This window comes from Excalfactoria chinensis, chromosome 8 (genome assembly GCF_039878825.1).
Source record: "Excalfactoria chinensis isolate bCotChi1 chromosome 8, bCotChi1.hap2, whole genome shotgun sequence".
Classification (NCBI taxonomy): Eukaryota; Metazoa; Chordata; class Aves; order Galliformes; family Phasianidae; genus Excalfactoria; species Excalfactoria chinensis.
In genome coordinates, this window is record NC_092832.1 from 15,550,810 (window position 1) to 15,575,969 (window position 25,160).

The 25,160-nt window shown below is 35.8% G+C and overlaps 1 protein-coding gene across 8 annotated transcripts in view; it reads left to right on the plus strand.

Moving 5' to 3' along the window:
* The window catches only part of TTLL7 (tubulin tyrosine ligase like 7), a 71,149-nt gene that overhangs the window by 29,904 nt on the left and 16,085 nt on the right, over positions 1–25,160 (plus strand). For 5 of the 8 annotated variants that reach the window (XR_011904474.1, XR_011904475.1, XM_072342942.1 and 2 more), the window contains 12 exons: positions 3,101–3,259; positions 4,496–4,712; positions 7,125–7,289; positions 8,088–8,246; positions 13,408–13,502; positions 14,343–14,490; positions 14,569–14,642; positions 17,788–17,923; positions 18,496–18,582; positions 20,626–20,821; positions 21,540–21,820; positions 24,145–24,279. Coding sequence is in view for 5 of the 8 variants with exons in the window: in XM_072342942.1 (XP_072199043.1) it covers positions 3,101–3,259; positions 4,496–4,712; positions 7,125–7,289; positions 8,088–8,246; positions 13,408–13,502; positions 14,343–14,490; positions 14,569–14,642; positions 17,788–17,923; positions 18,496–18,582; positions 20,626–20,821; positions 21,540–21,820; positions 24,145–24,279 (1,852 nt within the window). In the remaining 3 variants the exon portion in view is untranslated. The remainder of the gene's footprint in view (positions 1–3,100; positions 3,260–4,495; positions 4,713–7,124; positions 7,290–8,087; positions 8,247–13,407; positions 13,503–14,342; positions 14,491–14,568; positions 14,643–17,787; positions 17,924–18,495; positions 18,583–20,625; positions 20,822–21,539; positions 21,821–24,144; positions 24,280–25,160) is intronic. The other 3 variants (XR_011904476.1, XM_072342943.1, XM_072342944.1) reach the window with 1 other exon arrangement.

The window sequence follows — 25,160 nt, forward strand, 5'->3', positions numbered from 1 at the left end:
AAGATGAGTTTTTCATTTTCTTCAAAGAGAATCTACAAATGTCCGGAACTTACTTACTTTTACATCCATTTCTTGGGAGAAGTAAGCAAACAACATACAGAAGAAAGTGAGAATGAAAAGATTTAGAATAAAGTTGTATACCTACAGTGATATAAAATATTTCTTCATCAGAGGACCAATTTGTTTTCATATGCAAAAGGGTGGCAGGGAAATAGTGTAATATGTAGTAAGTGTAATATGTAAGTATATGTAACTTTGTTCATAGTTCCTAAAAGGGAAATTTTCAGAACATGGAAATTATAGGAACATAGAAGTAATGAACCAGTAGAGCAGAAATGTAACTGAGAGAAAAAGAAGGCATGAGAGTAATTTTCAAGCAGAATAATCAGAGTGGAGGGAAAAAAAAAAAAAAAAAAGAAAGAAAAAAAAAAAGGTAGCATTTGAGGGCCAACTAAATCTTGTTTTCTATAAATGGTCTCAGATGCAGTCTCCTCATATGAATGACGAGTGTGCTAATCAAATGGGTGCAATAAGTATGGGAAAAAGTGTGCAGGTGGAATGGGAAAGGGAATAGAGCCATAGAGCCGTGTATGAGATGGCCTTTTATGCAACACCTTTGTTGTTCACCTGTTTACATTTAAATGGCTTTTGAACCGATTGTGGACAAAGGACTTCCTCATTCCCCACTAGCTTTCTTTCATACTTGAAAAGTCAGAAGATCTTGAAACATCGGCAGTGGAACCTGTGTTATTTGATTGATGAATCAGTTCTTCAGTAACCTACATTTTGTACAAAACACCTTTGATTCTTTTGCACAGAAAGCACTTGGAGAAACAAGAGCAAGGTCTGACCAGATCTGTGGACTATACAGCACTCAAAGGAACAATACTTGCTTTTTAATTCTCAGATCTCCTAGTAAGGACTGCATGGCTAAAGGACAGAATAGCACAGTGAAGAAATGGCTACCAACAGTAGTAGATAACGGATGTGCAGGAAAATAGAGCTATTGTAAGGGGATAGGTCATTGTTCAGGAAGCTGCTTGATGTTCCTATACCATTTGTGAATAGGGCCAGGCAGGAAAGAACAGAGCTGAATTCTTCTATCAAAGGTTTCAGTGAGCACCAGAACTTGTAAACAATGATAAGTATTCAGCTTCATAGTATGAAGTGTTTGTAGTCTACTCAGTTATGTGTAAGGTTAAAAAAAAATACAAAAACAACCAAAAAAACCAAACACATAGAACTGATATAATTGTAGTTAGAAAATAACCTATAGCACCATCAAGTTATAGTATTTAGTATTGAATTCTATGAATTAATTAAATAGCAAGTTTCTGTCATATAACTTCAGGATGCGCATGATAAGTAATTTGGAGAGGAATGTGAACAGATGCAGGACTTACTTTTTGCCTAAATCGAGGATAATTCATTTTAAGTATGCATGTGTAATGATTATAATACTGATAATATGTGATAGTGATATAATAATGATAATATATGATAATGATATAATACTTATTCTAAATATTTATTGGCTTTCATTAGGTTAGATTTTTTTAAACATGATTGTTACATTGAAGCTGCAGGAGCACTGAGTCTCATGCAGTACTTCAGGATTACTTTAGCTGTTGTGTTTTCTGCAGAGCTTTTGTTGGGTAGTTGGCTGAACAAGTTGGTGACAGTCTATCTATTATACCAGTAGGTCTTGGCTACAGTCCTAGTCTTACAGATGCAGTTGGCTTTTCTGTTTCATCTGCTAGTAGTCGAGTCACTTAAAGAAAAAGTGATTTATACTTTATGAGGATCATGTAGGTTCAGAGCAGAAATGAAATTCTGAAACAATATTGCAAGCCTCCTTTACACTTAAGTTACCCTGATGCTATTAGTTTCCATTAGAAAAGAATAAGTATAGCTAAATCTGGAACTAATTAGAAGAGATTAAAATTCATCATAGTGTCATTTTAAAAAATGAAGTCTGGGCAGTTTGCTTTGTCAATTCAGCTGAAAGCTGCATGCTTAAAAAGAAGTGATCTGTGGATATTTGTATTTTTGATGTGTCCACCATAAATGCTATAGACCACTGCCCAGTTACTCAAGCCAACTTCACAGAAAGCTACATATGAAGTTTCAGGAGTTCTGAGTAGCTGAAACATGCCAAATGCTTCAGTATTTAGCTCAACTAAATCTAAATTTATCCTGCTGACAACTATGGTATGCTAGTCAACATAGTACTACTGAGTCTACATTGCTTCTTAAACTTGGCTGCTACAAGTATATATCTAGCCAGCACTGCAAACCTGGTGTGGGTATATAAGCTTTCTATCTGCCGGCAATACGGCTTTGGGTGATGTTTCTACTAAGCTTCTGCACTGGAACAAACTTCCCAGAGAGTTTGTGGAGCCTCCTTCCCTGGAGATATTCAAGACACACCTGGATGCTTTCCTGTGCCGCCTGCTCTAGGGAACCTGCTTTAGCTGGGGCATTGGACCAAGTGATCTCCAGAGGTCCCTTTCAACACCTATGATTCTGTAATTCTAACTGAATAACTGCTGTTCTTCCTCTTTGATCTCTCTTTGCATTCAGACAGTAGAGGTATGAAGTCAGGCACGCTCATACCTCAGCTGCCATAGCTATTAAAGCAGGGGGATCAGGTCCTTGCTGCATCCTTTAACCAGAGTCAGTTTATGAGCTTGTTTCCATGTCTTAAACTTAGTTTTGTATTACTTTGGTCTTCTTCTTCTCCTTTTCTTCTTGTGTCACCTTATATTTCTTTGTTTAATTTTGAAAGATTAAAATGATCAAAAACTATAACAGGAGTTAAATGTGTGCCAAGGAGTGAGATGAATGCCAGTAAGATAAGCAAATACAATACAATGATAGCAACAACAAAAGCAAAATCTTCTTCATTTTTCTTAAAGTATACATTCTTGAAGTTGGTTAAGAGTAAAGTTCTGTGACATACAATTTCTTTCCTTTAAAAATATTTTGCTAGTGAAACGCCCTTGTCAGATTATTATAAATATTATTTAATCAGAAGGCTTGTAGCCATCAAAGTAGTTAAAACATTTTTTCAACTCAGCCACACTTTTTTTTTTTGCAGAATGATCAAGTGCCAGCCTCAGGAGTATACTTTTATTCCTCGAACATGGATTTTCCCTGCAGAATACACACAGTTTCAGAACTATGTAAAAGAACTGAAGAAGAAGCGTAGACAGAAAACTTTTATAGTCAAACCAGCTAATGGTGCAATGGGGCATGGGTAAGTTGCATGTTCATTTCAGTCTTCTTATCCAGAAAAAGTAAAACCTAGTGCTATTTAAGTTGTTAATTGGAGCTTTTTATTAGTAAGAAGTTTGTTGTTTATCAGTTGTGTATCAGTATAAAAAGGTCATCTACAGGACAAAGTTTTATTTTCATGTTGTTCTGAATGTGGCTTAATTAGGAAATGCATTTTCAAATAATGCTCATGTAATTTCTTAAGATCAAGATTTTTTAAAATTGTGAAATTATCCAAGCAATATATATTTTAATCTACTGTGCTTAAACTTAGAGAATGAGACTGTACTGGGCAAAAATGGCAAAGTTTAGTAGTTGTGAGGGTGTTTGTGTGGAACACAGTATCTTCCATAGCTCTGAAATCATTCCAAGAACCCATATTGCATGCCAGAACTGCAACACAAAAGTATTTAAGAGCAGCAGGCTCAAGGTGGAAGAGAAATGGAGGAGACACTGTGGGAGGCACGGTTTTGGAAGGATGTGACATATGCCAGAAGAGGGTCACCCCTGAAAAGATTGTGACCTGCAGCTGAGTTGAAACTGTCCTGCCTGTGTCAGGTATACACAGAGAGAAATGAGATAAGATTGAATATCTCAATTAATTATTAGCTCTGTTCTTATTTTTACCTATTTCAATTCCAGATTTTATTGCTTTAATACCAGCTTGGATTATACTGTATAGTATAGTGTTTTGTTTTGGTTTTTTTTTTTTTTTTCTTTTCCTAAATTTTCATTCCTCTTGATAACGACAAAGGTGAAAAGTTGCAGGTATTTCATGGAAAGTGTGGGAAGAAAAGTGGTGGGAACTACAGACTGCATTCTGCCAAACAATTTGTAAATCTAGTGGGAATCAATTATTACACCGTTTTTAAGCAAAGTGCAACACCTTACACTTGGGCCTTGTTGAACCTCATTTGGTTTATGTGGATTGACTTTTTAAGCTTGTTCAGGTCCTTTGGGCTTCTGCTGTTTACAAAAAAAAAAAAAATATACAAACAAGCCAAAATAACCCCAAATAACTCAGGTATCAGCTACAAGACAGGGAACTAAAAGCCATCTAAGAAAACTGCACCACTTCTATACCCTACAAATCAACTCTGTAAGGTCTTTCTCCACATAGTATTTAGTCTGACTACATGAGCGAGTGACAATAATAGTATATTTCAAAGGCTTGTGTCTAAGTCCTACATTTTAAAAATAACATTTGTTTTTTAACTAGGATCTCTTTAATAAGAAATGGAGAGAAGTTACAAGCTCAGGATCACTTGATAGTTCAGGAATATCTTGACAAACCATTTCTTATGGAAGGCTACAAGTTTGATTTGCGTGTATATATTCTTGTAACCTCCTGTGATCCTTTAAAAGTATTTTTGTATCATGATGGACTGGTGAGAATGGGCACAGAGAAATATCATCCTCCCAGTGACTCAAATTTGGTAAGTTGATGCTTATTCCAATTTATTGCTTATGTATGTAGAGTTTTATCTGTTTAATGTTTGGAGGAGAAAGAATAAAGTGGTAACAAGATTTTCATTTGGTATTCATGTGGCAGAATTTTTAGATTGTCAATGAATAGGAAAAAAAAGAAAAGTTATTTAATGTCTATACTTGTGACTGTCATAGATAATATATAGCTTATGTATAAAAAACGCTCTTCTGTCTCACGTATAGGCTAGAATTTTATTTTTTCCTGAAAGCAAACAAAAGAAGTCAATTATTAATGTTCAACCCAGAACAAATGAAGTAAAGAAAGCAACTCCAACAAGAAGCTGCATTGTTTTCATGTTTGTCTGAGACTGAATTTAGGGGATACAGGGGGAGTTAGGCCTTATACCCTGTTAGATTGTTTTTAATGTCCCTGAAGTGTAGAGCTTCTTCTGAGGATCCTGCAAGGTTTCAGCCATTGTTTTAGGAACCTATGCAGGAGATAGGAAAAAACAAACAAACAACCAGAGATGTGAAGACCATGGCATGAGAGAGGTCACTGAAATCCCTGAACAACAGGGAATCTGGTGATATTTGTGAGTGACTGCTGCTTCTGCAGGAAAAGAAGCACGGAATTATATCACCAATTTAATGTTTACCCAATATACTTGTTAATTTTAGGATGATGGAGCAGAGCTGCCTATAAGCTTGCAGAGAACCAATTAAATGGTAAGGGACATGCTAAATCCTGTGTTCAGAAGTGCAACTCTTCTCTTCTGGCACAGACCTAAGTACAATAAATACTCTGATTTGGTGCATCCAGGCATCAGTGGATTTAAATTTCTCATACCTCACTCTGTACTCCATTGCTTCTTTATCTTTCCTTTTCCAGAGTGATGTATTTTTAGAGCTGCTTCAGTGTAATTATACAATAGAAAATGTAAGGTGAGCCATTAACTCTACTTGTCACTTAAAATAGCGTTGTTTTGAAGAATGCAGGTACAATCCGAATCCCAGCAGAAATGGTGCATTTGGAAAAGTTCCAGTACTATATTTGGAACAGTGTGCTTTTAATGGTTTTTATTGTTGCTAATCTCAGTGTTATCAGTGCTGAAGTATGCTCTGAGTCGATAAACAGAGCAGCAGAACAAGCACTTTTCTCTGTGATCTTGCAACTATTCATGTCTGTCTATTGTATGAAATAACCTGGCTTGTCGCTAATGACATTGTTCTGCAGTGACACTATTCCAGATAAATTCAGGCTAGTTTATGTTTAACTCATGTTCTAAAAACACTTTCAGGTTTTTTGATTTATTTTTTTTTCCCTGAATCTGGTAAATAATTTAATTTTCTGAAATAATTTAATAATGTGGAAAGACTCAAAACCATAATAGGTTTCAGAATCATTCCCAAAAGAGTAATTGGAAGCCATGTGAGAAATTCATTGCTTGTAGTGTGATTGTTAACTAACCTGCAACTAAACTGCTTGGTTTTGTTGGTTTCCTTTTTCGTAAATGTACACGTAGTGAGATAAATGTCAGCAGAAGGTTTGTGTTGCCTACTGTCTGCCTAATAAAAAAGGAGTTGGAGCAGAAAGCTTATGGCCAGCTTATAACATCAACTATCATTCAAACATGGAATGAAAAATGACAAACAACAGTCTCTGTGGGCTGTCATCCTGATAGTGCACGTGGAAAGCTGAGTTAATCTGAGTTAATACCTGAAGTGAAAGAGATGCAAGTATATAAATAATGATTTATAAATTGAGGATGTAATGAATCAATTGCTGTTTATATTTTCTCACATAAAGAAACCACAACATTTACTCATTTATGTAATGTATATTTTGAAATTTATCTCTTTCTAATGTATGGCTACCAGCCACTCAAAAATGAGCAGTTTTGGCAGATAACAACATGACAGATGAATTTATATGTAGAAGATATTTTAAAGTATTGCTATAATGAGAACATTTCTCATAGATAAACTATAGTGAAAACTGAAATGTGGGATTGTCTGTGAAACAGATGTCAGAGTGTTTTTAGCACTTCAAAGTACCATCTTTATTATTTGCTTCTTGTGGAGTGTAATTTTTCTGTAAGTTATGACAATAGCTTTTCACATTGTTATGGAGTTGTTTACATACACACCTGTAAAAAATGGCAGGTATATTATCTAACCAGATGTTGAATAGCACATCTACTACTACTGCAACTGGCTTAAATATGAGCCCAGGTTATATTACAAGGCTACATTCAGTATTGGAACTCTCCAAGAACCAGAAACACTTAACCTGCACAATAATGTATTTGCAAATATGAACTGTTAGACTGTGTCATTATGGATTTAACTTTTCTTTCAAGAAATTGGTCACTCTATAATTATATTTAAATTTTCTTTTTTTCTTTTCTCTGTATTTTTAGAGCCAACTGTATATGCATCTGACCAACTACTCTGTGAATAAACATAATGAACACTTTGAACGGGATGAAACTGAAGACAAAGGAAGTAAACGCTCCATAAAATGGTTTACTGAGTTTCTAGAAACAAATAATCTTGATGTCTCCAAATTCTGGAATGATATTTCAGTAAGATAAAACTAATATACTTTTCTATATTTTCCTTAAAGATCATTCTTAGAAAATATATTGCTTCTGCCATTGCTTTACTCAGAATCCAGCATTATTTTGGAAACATTTTAACTCTAACTGTAATCTCCGCAAAAGACACCACAAAGAGCATGCTGTGAATGAAGATTAAAAAAGCTAAACTCAGAATTTGATTAGAAGTTAATGTTGGCCTTATTCTGTCTGAGGGACATAAGTCCTTCTAGACAGTTATTCATGTAAATATTATCATACATATAAACAGTTCTATTTAAGTTCTCGAAGACTTTTCTAGCACATAAAGTGAATTTTATGTGAGAATAATTACAGTGCTGTGTGCAGCATTGCATATATCAGTAGACTGGAACCTGCACCATTCAGATCAGTGGGTGTGTAACAGACATCTTTAGGTGAGGAATATGACTGAGATTGTTACCACTTTTAGGCACTGTCTATAAATACGATTCTGAGAATATTTATTGGAAGCTATGCTGTGAAATGAAGTGAGTAAACATTGGCTATGCTATGCCTTATCTGCAACGTAACTTTAGCATTTCGACTATTGCCTATCTTAAAAAGAAGTATGTACTATGGAAAGTTATATCAATGTTTTTTATGGCCATTAAAAGCATTTGTTACTCAGTATGAACATTTATTTGGTATTAAAAATCTTTTAAATTCTACTGAAGTATCTATAAAAGAATGAAATACGTAAAGTTCACTTTATCCTGGTGTCATCTCTCCTGATAAATTTTTCTGAACAAAAATAAATCCCTACAGGAGTTAGTAGTGAAGACTCTCATAGTTGCAGAGCCACACGTTCTTCATGCTTATCGCATGTGCAGGCCGGGGCAAGCACCGGGAAGTGACAGCGTCTGCTTTGAAGTCCTGGGATTTGATATTCTGCTGGACAGAAAACTAAAACCATGGCTTCTAGAGGTAAACTCCTTTCAACAAATGTAAATTAAACTTTTAAGAGTAAACTTAACCAACTCCCAGCTGAATCCATGTCTGTGTAAGAAATCTTAAAAGAAAATCTGTGCCTTGTGGAATGTACTTTTGGTGAGTAAATAGATGATGCTTTTTTCTGCAACAGTTGTATGGGAACACTGCTTTGCATTAATTTTGGAGACTCAGGTAAGGTTGTTTTCCTGGAGCAATGTTGCATTTTAAATGTTTCTGATAGTTTTAATGAGAAATGGGATGTTAATCCAATTGTTTCAGGTGCATTCAAGCTGAAGTTAATAGAAACTGAGTATGCATTGATTTCCTTCTCAAGAATGGCTCTGGCAACTTTTTTGGCTGTCTGGTCCAAAAACTGCCAACAGTTTTTACACAAGATATGCAACGTGTAAAATATAGGTATTTATATACAGTATTTTTTTCCCAGACAGTTCTTACTTCTCCAGCCTTCCACTCTATTCTTGTTCCACCATTTCCCTGTTGCCGAAGCACCCCCCGGGGGATGTGCTCTAATCACAAGGCTCTGCATGTTCCCAGCGCTGTGGGAAAACTGCCAAGACAAGATCAGGATGGCCAATCTGGCTTCTGCTTTCCATAGCTCACGGAGCCGTTCTGTTGTAAAGTTAGCATAATTATAGGAAATAAATTACGCAGCGCTACAATGACTGCTTTCCTGAGATGACTTCTGTTTATATTCGCCGTTATCCCCGCAGTGCTCCCACCCCGGGATGCTGCCGAACTTCCGGAACCTTCCAAAGCCGTGAGAGCAGGAAAACGCAGCGCTGCCATCTGGTGGCAACGGGTGTCCCTGAGCGGCGCTGTGCCGCGCCCGCGGATGGCATCCCACCGGGTAGCGCCGCTCTCCGAAAGTCACGCCTCCATAGAAACGACAACAGATACAAACAGCACAAGAATGCTGGTTGATAGAGTAAATTCTCAGTGTGCTCACATCCACTGTTCCATCCCCATAGCAAATGTTGATGAATGTCAATGGGTGGCATTTTATTTCTGTGTGGAGGAATTCAGTGACACCCCTTTGCTTCATCTGTGCACCCCTGTCAGGCTCCGTTCTATCAGACCTCCCCTCTGCTGCCATCTGTCACATGGCGACAACATCTAATGGAATACTAACAGGAAATTTCAGCCTCTACTGCCGTCAACATCCATCTCTGATGGCCAACATAATGAAACGGGAGGCATTACTTACATGACAGCCTTCTTCTGTTAAAATTCTTGGATTTTAAGAAGATACTTCCTGTTCTCCATCCTAAAAAAAAATTGGGTTTCTGGCTTTTCTTTTTGTTCTTGTATCCATACTGCAATTCAAGTGCAGGGCACCAAACTTCACTTGTTAGAGGTGAGAGAAACTTGCCTTATATACAGATCCATATAGCTATTATTTAATGTAACTAAACTACCAGCAAAATCTTTTCAGAGCTTTATCGGTCCAGTTCAGATGTCCTTGGATGTTTAGGCTGAAGAATGCAATGATTAGTATTCCTGTTAAAAAGTAGTTAAAGCTCACATATACAAGTTTTCTAGTGTCTAGTCTTTTGCTTTTGTACTATAATTGCTATGCATCTTCCCCTGGAGACCCAAGGGCCAACAGAAAACAGAAGAGGTCTAATTCTCCATAGAAAGGTGGGTTAGTTGTTTATGGCAAAATGTCACGTCCTCAGTTTTTCACAAGAACGACTACACTGCTTGTAGTGTGGATTTCTTCTTTGCTTCTCTTAGAGTTATTTTTGTTCTTTTGCTGATGTTGTCTACTTATTCTTCATTCACTGTCCAGCTGTTCCACATTATTTCCCAGTTTTACCATAACTGGTTTGTTTTACATTTCACAGATTCTGTTCTGTATTCCATTTTTATCTCTAAACCCAGTTTTATCTAGTTCACAGGGTTTCATTGTGAACATTACTTGGCTCATTGCATTTAATTGATGCTTGAATTATTTGTTCTTAAAGTTGCTGCATAAATGTAATCCTTTGCTTGAGATCAAGTTCTTCATCTCAGTCAGCAGCACAGTTTGTGGGAAATGACCAGTAAGAGCATCTCATCTGATGCAGTCAAATTTTTATAGGTTACAGATTTGTTGTTTTCATTGAAAATGCTGTTGTTCGAGTTGCTTTTAATGGAGAATTTGATCCTTTCCAACACATACTGCCCTACAGGTTGAGTGGAGATAAAATCCCTGTTACTGAAAGGATGTAATGTTTTTCTGCGTTGATTTTAGGTTTATTGAAGTCGTTATGTAATCTCTTTATTGAGAAGTGGAGTATTTCTGTTCCTACTGTATACTACTAGAGATGGGAATATGCTTTTGATTGCTTCCATAAGGAGGTGAAATGCCAGACTGAATTTTTTCCCTGGTACTGATGAAGAAGGTGTGGAGTCAGTATCTTTGGCATTTACAAAGTTTCATTTTTTAAATATCAGAATATTTTGCAAACATAGCTGGAGGTGGGAGCCTTACATGCTTCAACTTACACTGCTTAACTTAAGTATTACAGATACTAAGTCCTTTGCTGACAAATGTGTAGTTATGAAATATGCTGAGCTCTGCAACTGCTGTGCTCACAAGTAGTGTGATTAATCATCTGTGCTGTATTCAGTGGAACTTCGATTATAAAGTAAAAGTTGAAGGTATTGGTTGGGGGAATTAAAACTTGTGGAGAATTTAATTCTACTACTACTACTACTGAAAGATTTGGGAACTAAAACTGTGACATTATGAAAATGTTTGAGAAACATTGTGTTCAGTATTGTGTTCAGTCTATTCCAAGGAACACTGTACTTACAAAGCAGGTGTGGTTTTTTTCTGTTCTTTCTTTTTTTTTTTCCCCCTTGTGTATTCTTACATATATCAGATTTTTGAAGTTTTGATGATGGTTTATCCAGTAGCACAGCAAAAACCTAACACCTGACACTGAGTAAGAATATCTTGTTTCTGAGCATGCTGCAGTATAAAAACATGGTCTTAGAGACTTATTTCTTCTGACATTTAACCTGTATTGAAGTTGCGTAAAGTATTCAGATTCTAGTCACTAGGTATGCATGCTTGTGTCCCTCTGGCAGAGCCCTGCAGAAATCATTTGATCTTAGAAATGTCTCATCTTCTATCTACACTGGGTGATAAGCAGGCTTTATACTTAAGGTCAGCTGTCAAGACTGCCTTCTGAAGTTTCCTGATGTGAGAAGGGAGAGATAGCGAACAGGTGAAGGAATTTGAAAGAAAGGTTTGTTAGTGCAGCATCCTTGCATGTAGTTGTACTAGATCAAGAGGTAGTTCAAATATCCACGCGTGCAATGAGCATGGAATAGCCAATTGACTTTAAATTCACACCTGCTTTTTCTGTATTAACTTTCAAATGAACTCAGTTGCTTGTATTTTATTTGTGTTGGGCTACATCTACTGCTACACGAAACAATGCACTAAGACAATTTTGCAGCAGCCATTCAGAACTGTATCACTGTTTTTACTGTCCCTCTGGTTATTCTTGAGGACTCAGGTTACAGTAAGGTCAGGTTTTCAATCTTTAGTCGTGAACTGTGTGTAAAAAAACAAACTCCAACAAATCCTCTGCAAGTCACAGAACTGCACTCCAGTTCTATGAGAACAGTAGCATTTCAGCTTCTTAAGTGTCTGCCTTAAGTGGAATGATAGTGTTATGTTTCCCAATAGCATTTGGTTTCAGAACAGCATTTAAAATGCCTTCTTACATCTTTTCTACCCCTACCTTAGTTTTCTCTATAAACACAGTTGAGGTGGTTTTGTTCAGAGTAGCTGATTTTTTGCAACACCCACTCTGTAGGAGAGAGACTATGAATTATTTTATACTTTTCAGAGTGTAATTAAGAATATACTTTTCAGAGTTAATTTTTAGCACCTACAGACCTACCTATGTCATGTTTGTGTTTGTGTGCATCTAGCAATCCTATGAGTTCAATACTGGACTAACATAGCATTTTACGTGTTTCAAATAGTTTGTCGTGTCTAACTGCATTCTAACTGAATTTAAGGATTTAGTGTGCTGATTCTAGTAAAATATTAGGAATTAACTGATTGGAAGTTTTAATAGTTTTATTCATGTCTGTTTACTTGTTTTTGATGCCTTAAAAAAGCATTTCAAAGCTAAATATTGCTAGTTGCGATATGTTACTATGGGGTAAAAAATTCAATACAGAATATTATATTGTATGATATCTAACATTTCTTCTGAATAAGAGGCTGGGGCTTGATTTTTACATTTCTGTTTTTATTTCAGTGAGGTAATTGTGTATTTAGGTATTTGTTGGACTGAATCATAGTACTCCAAGTTGTTTCACTTCTCATTTGCATACAAGGCATTAGTTTTCACTTCTGAAGCTGCTCGTCTGTCCATTCCCTCACCAGCTCATTCACAGCATAATTCCATCCTCTTATTAGCACCCATTGCTCATGTATACCTTTTTATACAATCCTGAGAGATGTTCCTTGAGATTTCCCTGCATTTACTTTATTTTCCCTCAACACTTTCCTGAAAGCTGTTCTGCAGGGGCTCCAGAGCTTAGCAGTGGTTAGATGATGCTTAGCAAAGTCTCCTCCTTTCATTTTGTTTCTTCCTCTGTCTTTATATTGACATTTATGACGTCTTGCTCTGCACTTAGATTTTAAGTTACTCATTCTGTTATTTATTTTGTTTTCATACCATGTACTGATTTCTGTTTTTACGACTTGTTACTTTTCAGAGAAAAACTGTATTCCAGTCTAGGAACTATGAAACAGTTTCCTGTGCTGGACTCCTGTAGAATGGCATGTAGTTATAATGTGCATAACAGCACTTGCTGTGGTAGATTTCTAGCCACAGCAACAAGAATTCATTAATCTGGATTTACATTGCCAGTACTTGAATCAGGTTCGTTCTGATTGTCTGGATAAAGTTGGTGTCTGAGAGGTGTTTCTCCTGGCTCCACATGTCTCTGATGATGCTTGTTTCTCCAGTTATTTAAGAAATACAAACCAAGATGAGCATTTCAACATGTATTCCATTTATTCTCTTATTCCCTGTGAAATCTGAATAAAAGTTTTCTCCTTTTTTTTTTTTTTTTTTTTTTTTTTGTTTTGTTTTGTTTGTTTGTTTGTTTGTTTTTCCAGATTAACCGTGCCCCAAGCTTTGGAACTGACCAAAAAATAGACTATGATGTAAAAAAGGGTGTTCTGTTAAATGCATTAAAGCTTCTCAACATAAGGTAATCTTGCGTTCTTCAGTCTGGCTCTCTTTCTGTTTTTTTCTTTTGTTTGCAGGTTTGTTTGTTTGGTTTTAATTGGACAAGTAGAGTGTGACATTTCTTAAGTTATAAGAACTTAAATAGTTTGATTGCTGTGAGTTTTGGTATTAAAAGCTCAAATTTAATTTTTATACCTTTTCAAGTGCTTGCCAGAAATGAAGTGGTAATGGTCATTTTCATGTCTGTTAGTTGCTTTTTCAAACAGATCTCAAAATGGGAGTATTAACGCAGTCATAGCAAGTTTTCTCTGACAATAGTTTCACGTATGGCCATAAACCATTCCCCTCTATAAGAAAGTCTGCTTGTTGGAATTTGTTGAAGAAAACCTAAAATAGATACTACTCTATTTCTGCATTAAATCTCAGCACAGTCATTATAGCACACTTTAGTGAGTGAAATTGGCAGCCATAGAAGTTAATATTAAAAATTTTTCTTAGTGTTTGGCTGCTCATTTGTGTATCATAAGCCATACAAGAAAAACTGAAAGCTGTAGATTATTTACTTGAAGTGAAAGTGTATTTAATCTCAGCTGCATTGTGTCAATAATCAATGCTTGATAATGCAGTGAATCTTGATGATCTAGTTTGAGTTCTGAAAAATGATGTCTGAACTCTTTTTACTGCTACTTAGCTATCAAAACCTGCATGGGGGCCTATTTAAATGAATGTGCTAAATATATTCTGCAGTGTATTTTGTTATAGAAGGCCTTTAATGTTATCAGTAGAGAGAATAACCCTTTTCTTAATTCTTACTAAAGTATTCTTTTTGGATTGATGTACCTTAATGTCCCTTGTGTTTCAGGACAAGTGATAAAAGGAGAAATTTAGCCCAGCAGAAAGCTGAAGCTCAAAAGAGACTGTATGGTCAAGGCTCTATGAAAAGACTCTTGCCAGGTTCTTCAGACTGGGAAAAGCAACGTCACTCACTGGAAAGGAGAAAAGAAGAACTGGTAGGAAAGAAAAATGCTGTTTCTTGCCCATGATTTAAATTCTCTTTGTTTTGATTGTCTTCCTTTCTTGATTTATAGAAGGAAAGACTTGCACAAGTACGCAAACAGATTTCCAAAGAAGAGCATGAAAATAGGCACATGGGGAACTACAGGTAACTGTGTGAACTGCATCAGCCAGAAGATTTAATGCATTCATTGTTGGGAATAATGGGAACAAATATTTGTGGTAGATAATAATTTTGTGACAGTGATGTGTAGGTATTGATAGAAAACACAGAGACTAGACCGGGTGGTATTTTTTTTTTTTTTAGGTCTTTTTCTGATTCTGTGTTTTTCCATGCATTTACTTTATATTACATCAATCACTCCAGTGTTTGTGCAAAACGTTTGCTTAAAAGATATGATTGTTCATGTTCAGTGTACCAAGAAGTGTAATTTTCATTTTGGACTTCTTCTGTAATCACAAATGGCAATTCTTTTCTCTGGGGTGGGATAGTATCAGGATGTTAACATTCCTGCATTACTCTACAGAGAATGAAATATCATATCTGAATGTTCTCTATGATGCTTCAGAAGCCTTGTTTGTGCTTCTCTCACATTCATATTTCTGTTGGTCATAATTGGCATTGGCCATAAAATAAGGATTTATTTTACAATTCTTTTGTTATTTCTTGACATTAGCTTCAGTGAGAAATGAATACAAGGCAATGAATATTTGGTGAAAAGGAGCAGTGCACCACTGAGAAGAGATGATGGGAGTATTCACCCAATCTTTGTAACATTCATCTGGGATGTAAGAGGTCTGGGTTCATATCTTTCATTCTGAATTAGTCAGAATGCATTTACTGCTATTCTTCGTCTCTGCTTTTTGAGCAGATGCTCTATACAACCCAGTAAATTTCTTATTTAAACACCGATATTTCTGTGTGTTTTTTTTTTCTTTTTGACAAATTTTCTTTGCTTACAAAAATAATAATAATAAATATATATATGTATATCTTTGTAATGTTCCCAGCTTTAATTACATCCTTTCTTGACACATGTGGAGCTGAGCTAGTACATCAAAAGCACAGCACAATGAAACAGTTAGTTTGTTATTAATTGAATGAGAAGGAGAAACATCGTGATGCTTTTAATACATTTTGTTTAATGATAACATTAAACTCTAACTTTTTAACTGATTCCGCTTCAGGTTGCTTATTCAGCTCTGGACTGACAATGAGCCAAGTGTTCTTTTTATTTAGCTTTCTGGTTAATCCAAAGCAAGAAAAATGCAAACACTTTTTGTTTTTCTTGGGAAAATGTGAAGTGGCTTTTCGTGAGAAATGTGCACATGTAAAAGGGCCGAACAGCTGTGTGTTTTCTTAATATCACGTGTTCACAAAAAGGCTGGAGAGTCAGCAGAGCCTGAGAAGTAATCTTGGCTAGAGATTCAGACAGATGTTATCTAAGCATTATGCGGTATTTTCTCCTCATGATGTCCTTCTGCAGAGCAGGATTAGTTCCTCTCAGGCATTGCCATCAAACCATAGAAATTCTGCATGCTGGCATGGCTGTGTGGATTCATATTGCTTTCCTAGGTTTGCATTCTGGAAATTTTTATGTCCACAGAACTTCTGAATCCTAATCCTAAGAACAGTGCATTTTTTCCCATCAACCTCAGATTTTGGTAACAATGCTGTGCCTGTGAACGTCAGTTCAGCAAGCAGCTTACTCAAGTGCCCAACTGCAAATGCAACTAGCCTGTCATTTTCATTAGGATCCTATGGTGTTTCAAAGCAGGAGCCATGCTTTCAAGCATTTGTGAAAATAACATCTATATCTTTGCAGTAGTCTTGGACTACAGTGCATTTCCATATATGTTAGCGTGAATATCTTTTTACTTAAAAGCACGAGGGCTGCACTGAAAATAATGTCTCATATTTCATTATGTTGACCCATGAAATCAGAGGCGGATGTTGGTGGGGTGACAGTAGAGGTTGAATCTTCCCACCAATATCCCGTTACATTTTGTTGCTGTGTGACAGTTGACAGCAGAAGGGCAGTGTGACAGATGGAGTCTGACATGAAAGGGCAAGTAAAGCAAAGGGGTATCACTCAGTTTCTCCTTGTGGAAAAAGTGGCACACACTGGCATTCATCAATGCCTGCTGAACATTTCTGGGGACCAAACAGAGGATTTGAGCACACTGAGGTGGTGGGTGATGTGTTTCAGCAGTCCTAACAGTGACAGTAATTCACCTCTGCTGTTGCAGATTGCTATCAGTGTGACATGCCAACTGTTGTTCATTGTTGGTGAAAATGCATAGCTAATGTTGATGATTGTGTTGAAAAATAGTGTTTTGTAGATAAGAATTTTCTCGTTCAAATAGTGCTGTTGCACTTTTTGTATCTGGTGTAGTTTCCATTGAAAGAAATAGGATGCATTACTTTTGGGGAGACTTACAGAATTGTTCTATCCTACTTTTTCAGCAGTGGAATCAACATCATTAAAATTGTTGACTACAACTAGATTAGAGTTCGTGTAGGTAGTTTATGGAACCACCTTCTAGTTGAGTATAATGAGATTGTTCTTTTACGTTATGATTTTGTAGCAATGGTAAGGCTCTTTTTCCAATGATTAGTCTGTAAAGAAAAGGAGAGAGAGCACTGTAAAGTTTCAACAAAAAATCATCCAAAATATACAAGTCGCGTATTGCCAATTAATTTATAAGTAGTTGTTATGCTTTGCACAGTGCAGGCAGAATTTGAGTTATCCATTGCAATATGTTATACATTAGTTTCCCATCTCCATCATTCCAGTGCAGCGCATATTCAGTCTTTATGTATTGTCCATTAACTCAAAGAATTGTTCAGATTTTCACTACTTTTTTTGTACTTTTGTTGCTAATACAAATTATTTTGTTGCACTGAATTTTACGTGCAATGCTTTATTAATACTTTATGAACATTTAACACCTGGATGTATTCAGACACACTGAAATTTCAGAAAGTATTACAAAGCTGTGCTCCTGTACATCTCTGGAATGACTTGCAAGGGATTTTTTTTGACTGGCTAATTACTGGTTTAAACATGTAAGTGTTCACTAAGCTAAAATTAGATTTGGAGTGCATTGCTAGGAGCATATGTCTCATGATATGGTATCACATAATAATTACAGATGGGATACACATGCATTGCCACAGAGGCTGAATTAGCTGCATGACTTTTGTTCCTAGTCTGATAAGTAGCTTAGAAGATACTATGCTTATAAGTAGAAGACATTATTTAATTTTATTCATTTTCCCCCTATTTCAGGCGAATTTACCCTCCTGACGACAAATCATTACTTGAAAAGTATGAGAGTTTGTTAGCCACTGCTTTCCAGACATTTCTTGCTGGGAGAGCTGCTTCACTTCAGCGGGAAATGAATAACCCTTTAAAAAGGATGAAGGTACTGATGCACAGAAGTGTTGTCTTGAAGTTATTTTTCTTGGAATTCACATCCTTGCAGATAACTTTCATGATGATGATGTGTGATGGGTAGTAAATAGCATTTGATAACTTTTCCATCATCTTATTCTTTGTGTAGCTTGTGGACTAGAATTTGGATGAACTGCAGTGTACCCAGAGTGGAGACAGGCTCACTGACTTCCATTTCCCCAAGCCTCAGCCTTATTCTTGGCCAAATCAGAGGTTGGCAGAAACTGCTTATGAGCTGGTCTTTGCCTCCTTCTTTCTCCAGTAATGTCCCCAACCCACTGTACACTTGTAAGGTCTAGAATAAGTGATATCATAAAACCAGCTCCACAACTTTAAGGCATCCCATAACGTGGCTTCATTGTCTATGTACACAGTCAGAGATAAATAATAGAAGAATCCTACTCTGGAGGCATTCATTGTCTTATGTCAGAAATGGGTTATCAAAGCAACTTCAAAGCCCTATCAGTTGGCACTTGAACTTTGGAAGACTAGGAAAACATATTCCATGTTTTGAATTAACCATGGTGAAATTCTTACTTCTAGGAGGAGGACATTTTGGATCTTCTGGAGCAGTGTGAGATAGATGATGAAAAACTAATGGGAAAATGCACCAGACAGCGAGGAGCTAAGGTATTTGACTTTTATATACCATTTTCTGTTCCTCTCTATAAAAACATGGTCTGAGGATTTTAATTGGGATTTTAGTTAGCTGATCCTGGTGGGTGCTTTCTTTCCCATGCTCCCATTAGCCTGTGTATTTTGCTTTAAAATACATATATATATATATATAGGAAGAATAAAGAGAATCATGACTACTTTTTGTCCAACTGAATCTCATTAAAAAATTTAACTCTATGGTATTCTTTATCTCTCTAAGCTGTTTTGAGGAATTGTTGGGTATTGATTTCAGCGTGTGAAATGGTCTTTTATATCCATAGATTATCCCAAAGGAATGCTTTGATCTTTAGTCAATTAATGACACTGAGGACTTTTGAGATCATGGGATAAAAAGCACTATGGAAGCTCAAAGGATTATTTATGATTATGATGTATCTGCAGTTTGCTTACTTGTTAAAAACGTCATATGGTATATCTTGGAGCCAAAATCTGATTTTAAAGTGAATCTGTGTTATTTTTAGCTTAATGCTTTCTGGTTGTGCACACAGTTCAACTGAGTCTTTGCCTTAAACACACTCTGTATCTCTGCAAACTGGTAAAGATTCTTAAAAGCATCACCTTCCCTAAACCTTTAGTGCTCAGGAAGTCACTTTGCCTTGGGCACACACCCTTCCTTGAGGAAACAGTAAGGAATCAAAACAGCTGGAATAGTTAGGAGAGAGAAAAGCATTTTCCTTCTCATTTTCCTCCATATCCATACATAAAACTGAGGGATAGAAGGTGTGTGTTCGTATAAATAATCTTTGCATGTAAAAATAAAATATATTTGCTAAAAATTTCAGCCTTTAAATAAATAAATAAATAAATTGAATACAATTAGAAGCTCATGTTAGAAAACAAGCTGAGAGTTTTCTAGAGCAAAGACAATTTTGTCTGCAGTTAAAACCTTTATTGGATCCTACTCAGATTGAGAAAAAAATTCTGGAAATATCTGTTTAATTTCTGGACTCTAGAGGGCACCTTAGACTCACACATTGGAAAGTTTACGCTGCTGTGTTTATTACACTGCACCTGTTGGATAAGAAAAGCCCAAAGGAAATAAAACACATACAGATATTTTAGAGGAAATTTTATTATAATTCTTCTGATATGTAATCAAATGAGTTCAATTGAACAAAACGAGGTTAAGGGAAAATCAAGCTGATTGGAAATTGCTAAGGAATTTACTATTTCTTTATTTCACTTTAAATCCAGATATGTATTTTATGTGCCATTACTTCTATTTGTAATTTCTTTGACCTTTCTTCTTAATCTTCTTGTTTAATTGATGTGAAGTCTTGTCCAGGCTGTTCTTAATATTTTTCAGTATAGAAAGTGTTAGGAATATCCATATGTTAAGTGGAAATAAGATCTACCTTAGAGCCCATGTAATTTTTGATTGGAAACGTTTATTGTTTCTTGTATAACATCAGGAATGTTTAATAAATATCATCCCATGTTATGTATTATCTCATTATTAGGACTGCTGTTTCTGTGAAATCATTAAGTGTTGAGACACCTTAATTTGTCCTATTGGCAGGTAGATAGACATCCTAATACTCCTTGTGTACTCTGAACAATTGATGGGGCTCTCCCCAGTGGGATATACCACTTTATTCTTAATATTTCCTTAACTCTTCCTTTTCTGACCAGGCAGCTTGAGCCTGCATAAACATACTATTACTGTTAAGTTAGCAGCAGAAATCTGTTTGTTTCCAAGTCTGGAGTACAAGTTTAGATAGCTTGTGTTTAGTTATACAGTATTGCCCTTCACAGTTAATATGTGTGCGTTACATTATATTAAAACTTAAATAAATTAAACTTTTGTTTTAAAATTAAGGAAAAACTTCCAGTCAAATTTGGGAGACATTTAATGTGTACAAATGAATGTCCCTGACTCACACGTCTATTCAGATAGTAAAATGTTCTTCTGTTCTTTTGCGATTATGAAGAAAATCAATTTCTTTGATTTTTTTTCTTTTTTTTTTTTCTTTGTGTTGTTTTGTTTTGATTTAGCCCCTGTGTTCTATGCCAGAAATTGCACAGCCCTTAAGAAAACCGAAGAACTACAGTAGTGATAGCAGCTGTGATAGTGGCAGCAGTATGTCAGGGTCAGGAGATGAAACTGAAAAGGAAGATCACAATGACAAAAAAGAGAAAAAAGTATCATATGATCTTGAAGAAAATAAATATAAACCTTCAGAACGATCAGGTAAGTTAAATTATCGTGTTTCTAAATAAGTCTGGCGTACATGAGAAATTACATAAAATGCTACACTTACTTCAGAATATATCAGCATTTGGAACAGTTAAATACTGTTGTCTTTTCTTCATTTCATCTTTAAAATCTTTTCTAAATTAAAGAAAATGTTTTATTTTAAAGATGATATTTAACTAAACTGCTAAAGGGAAAGATATACCTTGGAAAGTTACACTTGGAAATGTTGTAAATGCTCCTTTTTGCTCTTGGTTACTTTGAGAAGAATTTCATCACATACTTACAAATATTTATAACATTGTATTTTTCATAGGGGCATTCTTTATTCACAATTATGTAAGAGCAGGTGAGGGAAGCTAGGGCTACAGATACATTCTCCAGCAACCAAATTCTCTCATCCATATTATTCCATTCAGGTAGCCTAATGCAGCAGCCCCATGCAATTTTTAACCTATAGAGAATCATATTAAATCTGATGCTCATTATAGAGGGCTGAGTCTACCTGATTAAAGGTGACTAGGAAGAGGAAATAAATGTTCCAATGGAGTATATAAAGTGTGCGTTATTAGGGGATCTGACATGAATGACTACTACATATAAAGTATGTGACACTTTAACGGATGTACACATCTGTTAGTTGTACATTAGTTACTGATAGAAAAATGGGTCTGAAACGATGCAACTACTTGTTAAACTTTTAATTTGTCTGCAGGTAGAATGAACTGGAAGCCTTCGATTAAAAATACAAAATCTCCATCATACTTATCCTCATCATCATCTACAGGTCCGATAAGGCGTTCAGTAAGCTGCCCTCGTTCAATATCAATATTGTCTATGCAGTCACATGCAGCTGAGCATCGTCCCTTCTCTGCTAAAGCATCTCTGCAAATCCAGCGTGCATCCTCAGTGAATAGGTCTCGTTCTTTAAATTGCAGCCCATCTTCATCCAGAGTCTGTCAGACATCCAGCTTGGGAACTATGAACTCTTCAGGGGTGAGATAACATTCAAAAAATGTTCACTTTCTCCAAAGTTCAATAACTACATTACTCATTTTTTTCAGTGTAAAAAATCAGGATGCGTTACAGTCAGTTCTATTTTGACAGATACTCAGGAATATGAGATGTCTAGACTTGTATGTATCTTTCATTTTGTAGCCTGTCCCTGAGTTAGGCAAACAAAACATTTACTCAGGTGGTCCAACTAAATCATGAATAGGAAAAAATAGACCAAAGAACTTCTAAGTGTTTAGTATTTGTGTGGCTGTAATAGAAGTGTATTTCTGAACCATACGTTGTGGATTCTTTTTGAATTTTTGTGTTTCAGTTCATACTTTAGTGCCTGGTGTGTACATTTCATCACCCAAATAACTTAGCTGGAGATGGGGCAATACAAATTGGCACTTGTTACCCACACTTGCAGCCTTTCTCTCCTGTGGTGAGCTTTGATTGTCAGAAATCCTTTTGTAATGCTAATTATGTTGCTTCACAGTGTTTACTATCTGTAGTAGAGATGCATCCAACAGAATGCACATTGTCTGTTTTGCCTGTGAGGCTTTGTCTAAATGATGAAAAAGGATCCTTTTAGAACTGCACGCTGACACCTCATGAAATACTCCTTAGCAATGGTTTTCTATCTTTTAAACTCAGCTAATAGAATTGGGAAGACATTAAGATTGTGTCTTCACTACAATGCATTAAAGGTGTTGTTTTATCACATTAGCTATCTCAAGTTTAAAATGTACCCTTTTATCATCAAGATGTATTCTGAGAGCTAAATGAGACAGGGCTGATATAGATTTTTCTACTCGCATTAACTCTATATCAAATACAAATTACCGAAAGATTAAAACCAGTTTCTTGCCGTATGATGTAAAAAATGGTCTAATCTCTTAACATGAGCGAGAAACTATACTTATTTTTCATTGAGAAAGCTCTAGCACAGAAATGATCTTGATGTGCAGATCAATTATGTGAGGTAATAGAGCTTAGGTCATGTTTCTTAAAATAATGTGAATAAAATTACATAGAAAATGGGTAAGAACTGCTGATAATTTAGCACTATATTGTGAATGGAACTCTGATCGTAATTATTTTTGCAACTGAGAACAGTATACTATATATTACTGCTAAAATGATATTGATAAACTAGAACTTAGTAAGAGGAAGTAATTTGTTAAATTAGTTTATTGATCCTTCAGGCAAGAAAAAAAGGTGTATATTCTCATTTTTGGAGGCTGGTAAGATTCAAATGTACCGAACATATGGAAACTTAAATTTAGAATGAGCCATCTGGAGTACTGCATTCAGTGTAATAAAGACATGGACATATTGGAGTGGGTCTAGAGGGGGAACAAAAAGAAGATCAGAGGGCTGGAGTATGTTTCCTACCAAGATAGGCTAAAAGAGCTGGGCTTGTTCAGCCAGGAAGCCCTTATAGCAGCCTTCCAGTACTGAAGAGGGAAGATGGGAATCTTTAACAGTGGTAGAACAAGGAGTAATTACTTGAAATTAAAGTGGAGATTTAGACTAGACATTAGCAAAAATTCTTCACAAGGATGGTGGCGAGGCACTGGCACAGTCTGCCAGGAGAAGCTCTGGGTGCCCCATCCCTGGAGAAAGGTGCGCAAGGCCAGGTTGGGTGGAGCTCTGGGCAGCCATTTCATGGGAATTGGAAATAGATGACCTTCAAGGTTCCTTCCAACCCAAACCTTTCTGTGATTTAAATTTGGGAATTACAAATGTATTATTACAGCAGTTATGATCAAAAGTGGATTTGAAAATATTAAGCAATATCTTGGGAAACTGAAGACAGTGCCAGGAACCCACAGAGTGTGATTAAAATGTTTTTGCTTCCTTATGTTTCCTTGAAGACCTGGCACAAAATCATACAATTGGCAGGTTCTGTTAAACATTACTTGAAATTTGTTGCTGTGCAGGCCTAAAATGAAGTTTTTAATAAGAATTTATTTTAATTATATTGAATTTAATTTTCAAATCTGTTATCTTACATTTCAAATTTAAATTCTAAGTGGTAATTGTTATGAATCATTATCATGTATTTTCTCACCTTGTTTCAAACTAACATGCATCCAAACTCTGCTTTTCTTGCATCTCTTTACAACTGAAAATAACCTTGATGGGTCCATGTACAAAGAGTATATGTATGTCAGGTACTATACCTATGCACTTCTCAAGTGTATTTTATATCACCTTGTTTAGAATTTTCTTTTTTTTTGTTTTATCAAGGAAAGATTGTTACCATCTGAGAATCTAAATATCATACCTGATTTGTTTTTTTCCCTCTAATTAATATTTAGAGTGAGTCCTTACTGCAGCAGAAAACTAAAGAGCAAGAAGTCGCTTTGACGAAAGAGACCCTACTCATTTTCAATGACATGAGAATGAAGTTCCCGGGAAAAACAGATGAAGAATCAGAATTAATTATAGAAGAAGTAAGTATCTATAAATAAGAAAGAAGAATTACAGTCTAGACACTTACTGTTTATGCTACTAGAATGAAAGAAAGTGGAAAGTTCACTTTATGATTCATGAGCTCCTGTGGCCTTAGAACTTCCATAACTCAGGATAATTCAAAGATTTCAAAAGCTTGCAGCTTTGCACACTTACTGACCTTAAAAAGGCAGCACTGAAAACATTCTTATGCCTTTATAAAATATATGAGAAACTATCAGAAAGGTTAAGAAAAAACAGTTTTTCATCATGGAGACAGTTCAGACTTTGAAGTAAGTTAAGAATAATGTTACAATTTATTAACAGTTTATATTTTATCTGGTATTGTTAGTGCAGACCCTGATGTGTTTAATTTGAATATGCTTACTGGAGAACTCAGAGAGGTATGCTAGGAGGTTGCTAGTCATAACGATCACAATTCACACTCTATTTTTGGCTCTCATAGCCTGCTAGCTTGCATTGTCTCATATCCAACACTGTTCTGAGCCTTAGCACTTGATATACGAAACAATCCCTGATCTGAAGGAAAATTAAAAAGCAACATCTAATATTCAGCTACGTAAGAAAAAATATATGGTATGTAAATCTCTATCAGATCTCTACTGCAAAGAAACTAACGTAAGCTTGGCCAGAAAAAAAATAGACAGGTTTTTCTCAATCTAGTAGAAATATAGAGGGATGTTTTAATTAACCCCTGAATTCTGAGGTAAGTAAGCAGTCCAGAGTGTGCTAGAATTCATCAGACTAATTCCTTCTCCAGTTGGAAATGTCCCTTGTTCTCTTCTCTGGGCTTTAAAAATTGTAGAAATGTGTTGATTAAGTCTCCAATAGTTTGTGGAAACACATCACAGTGGAAAGGAAT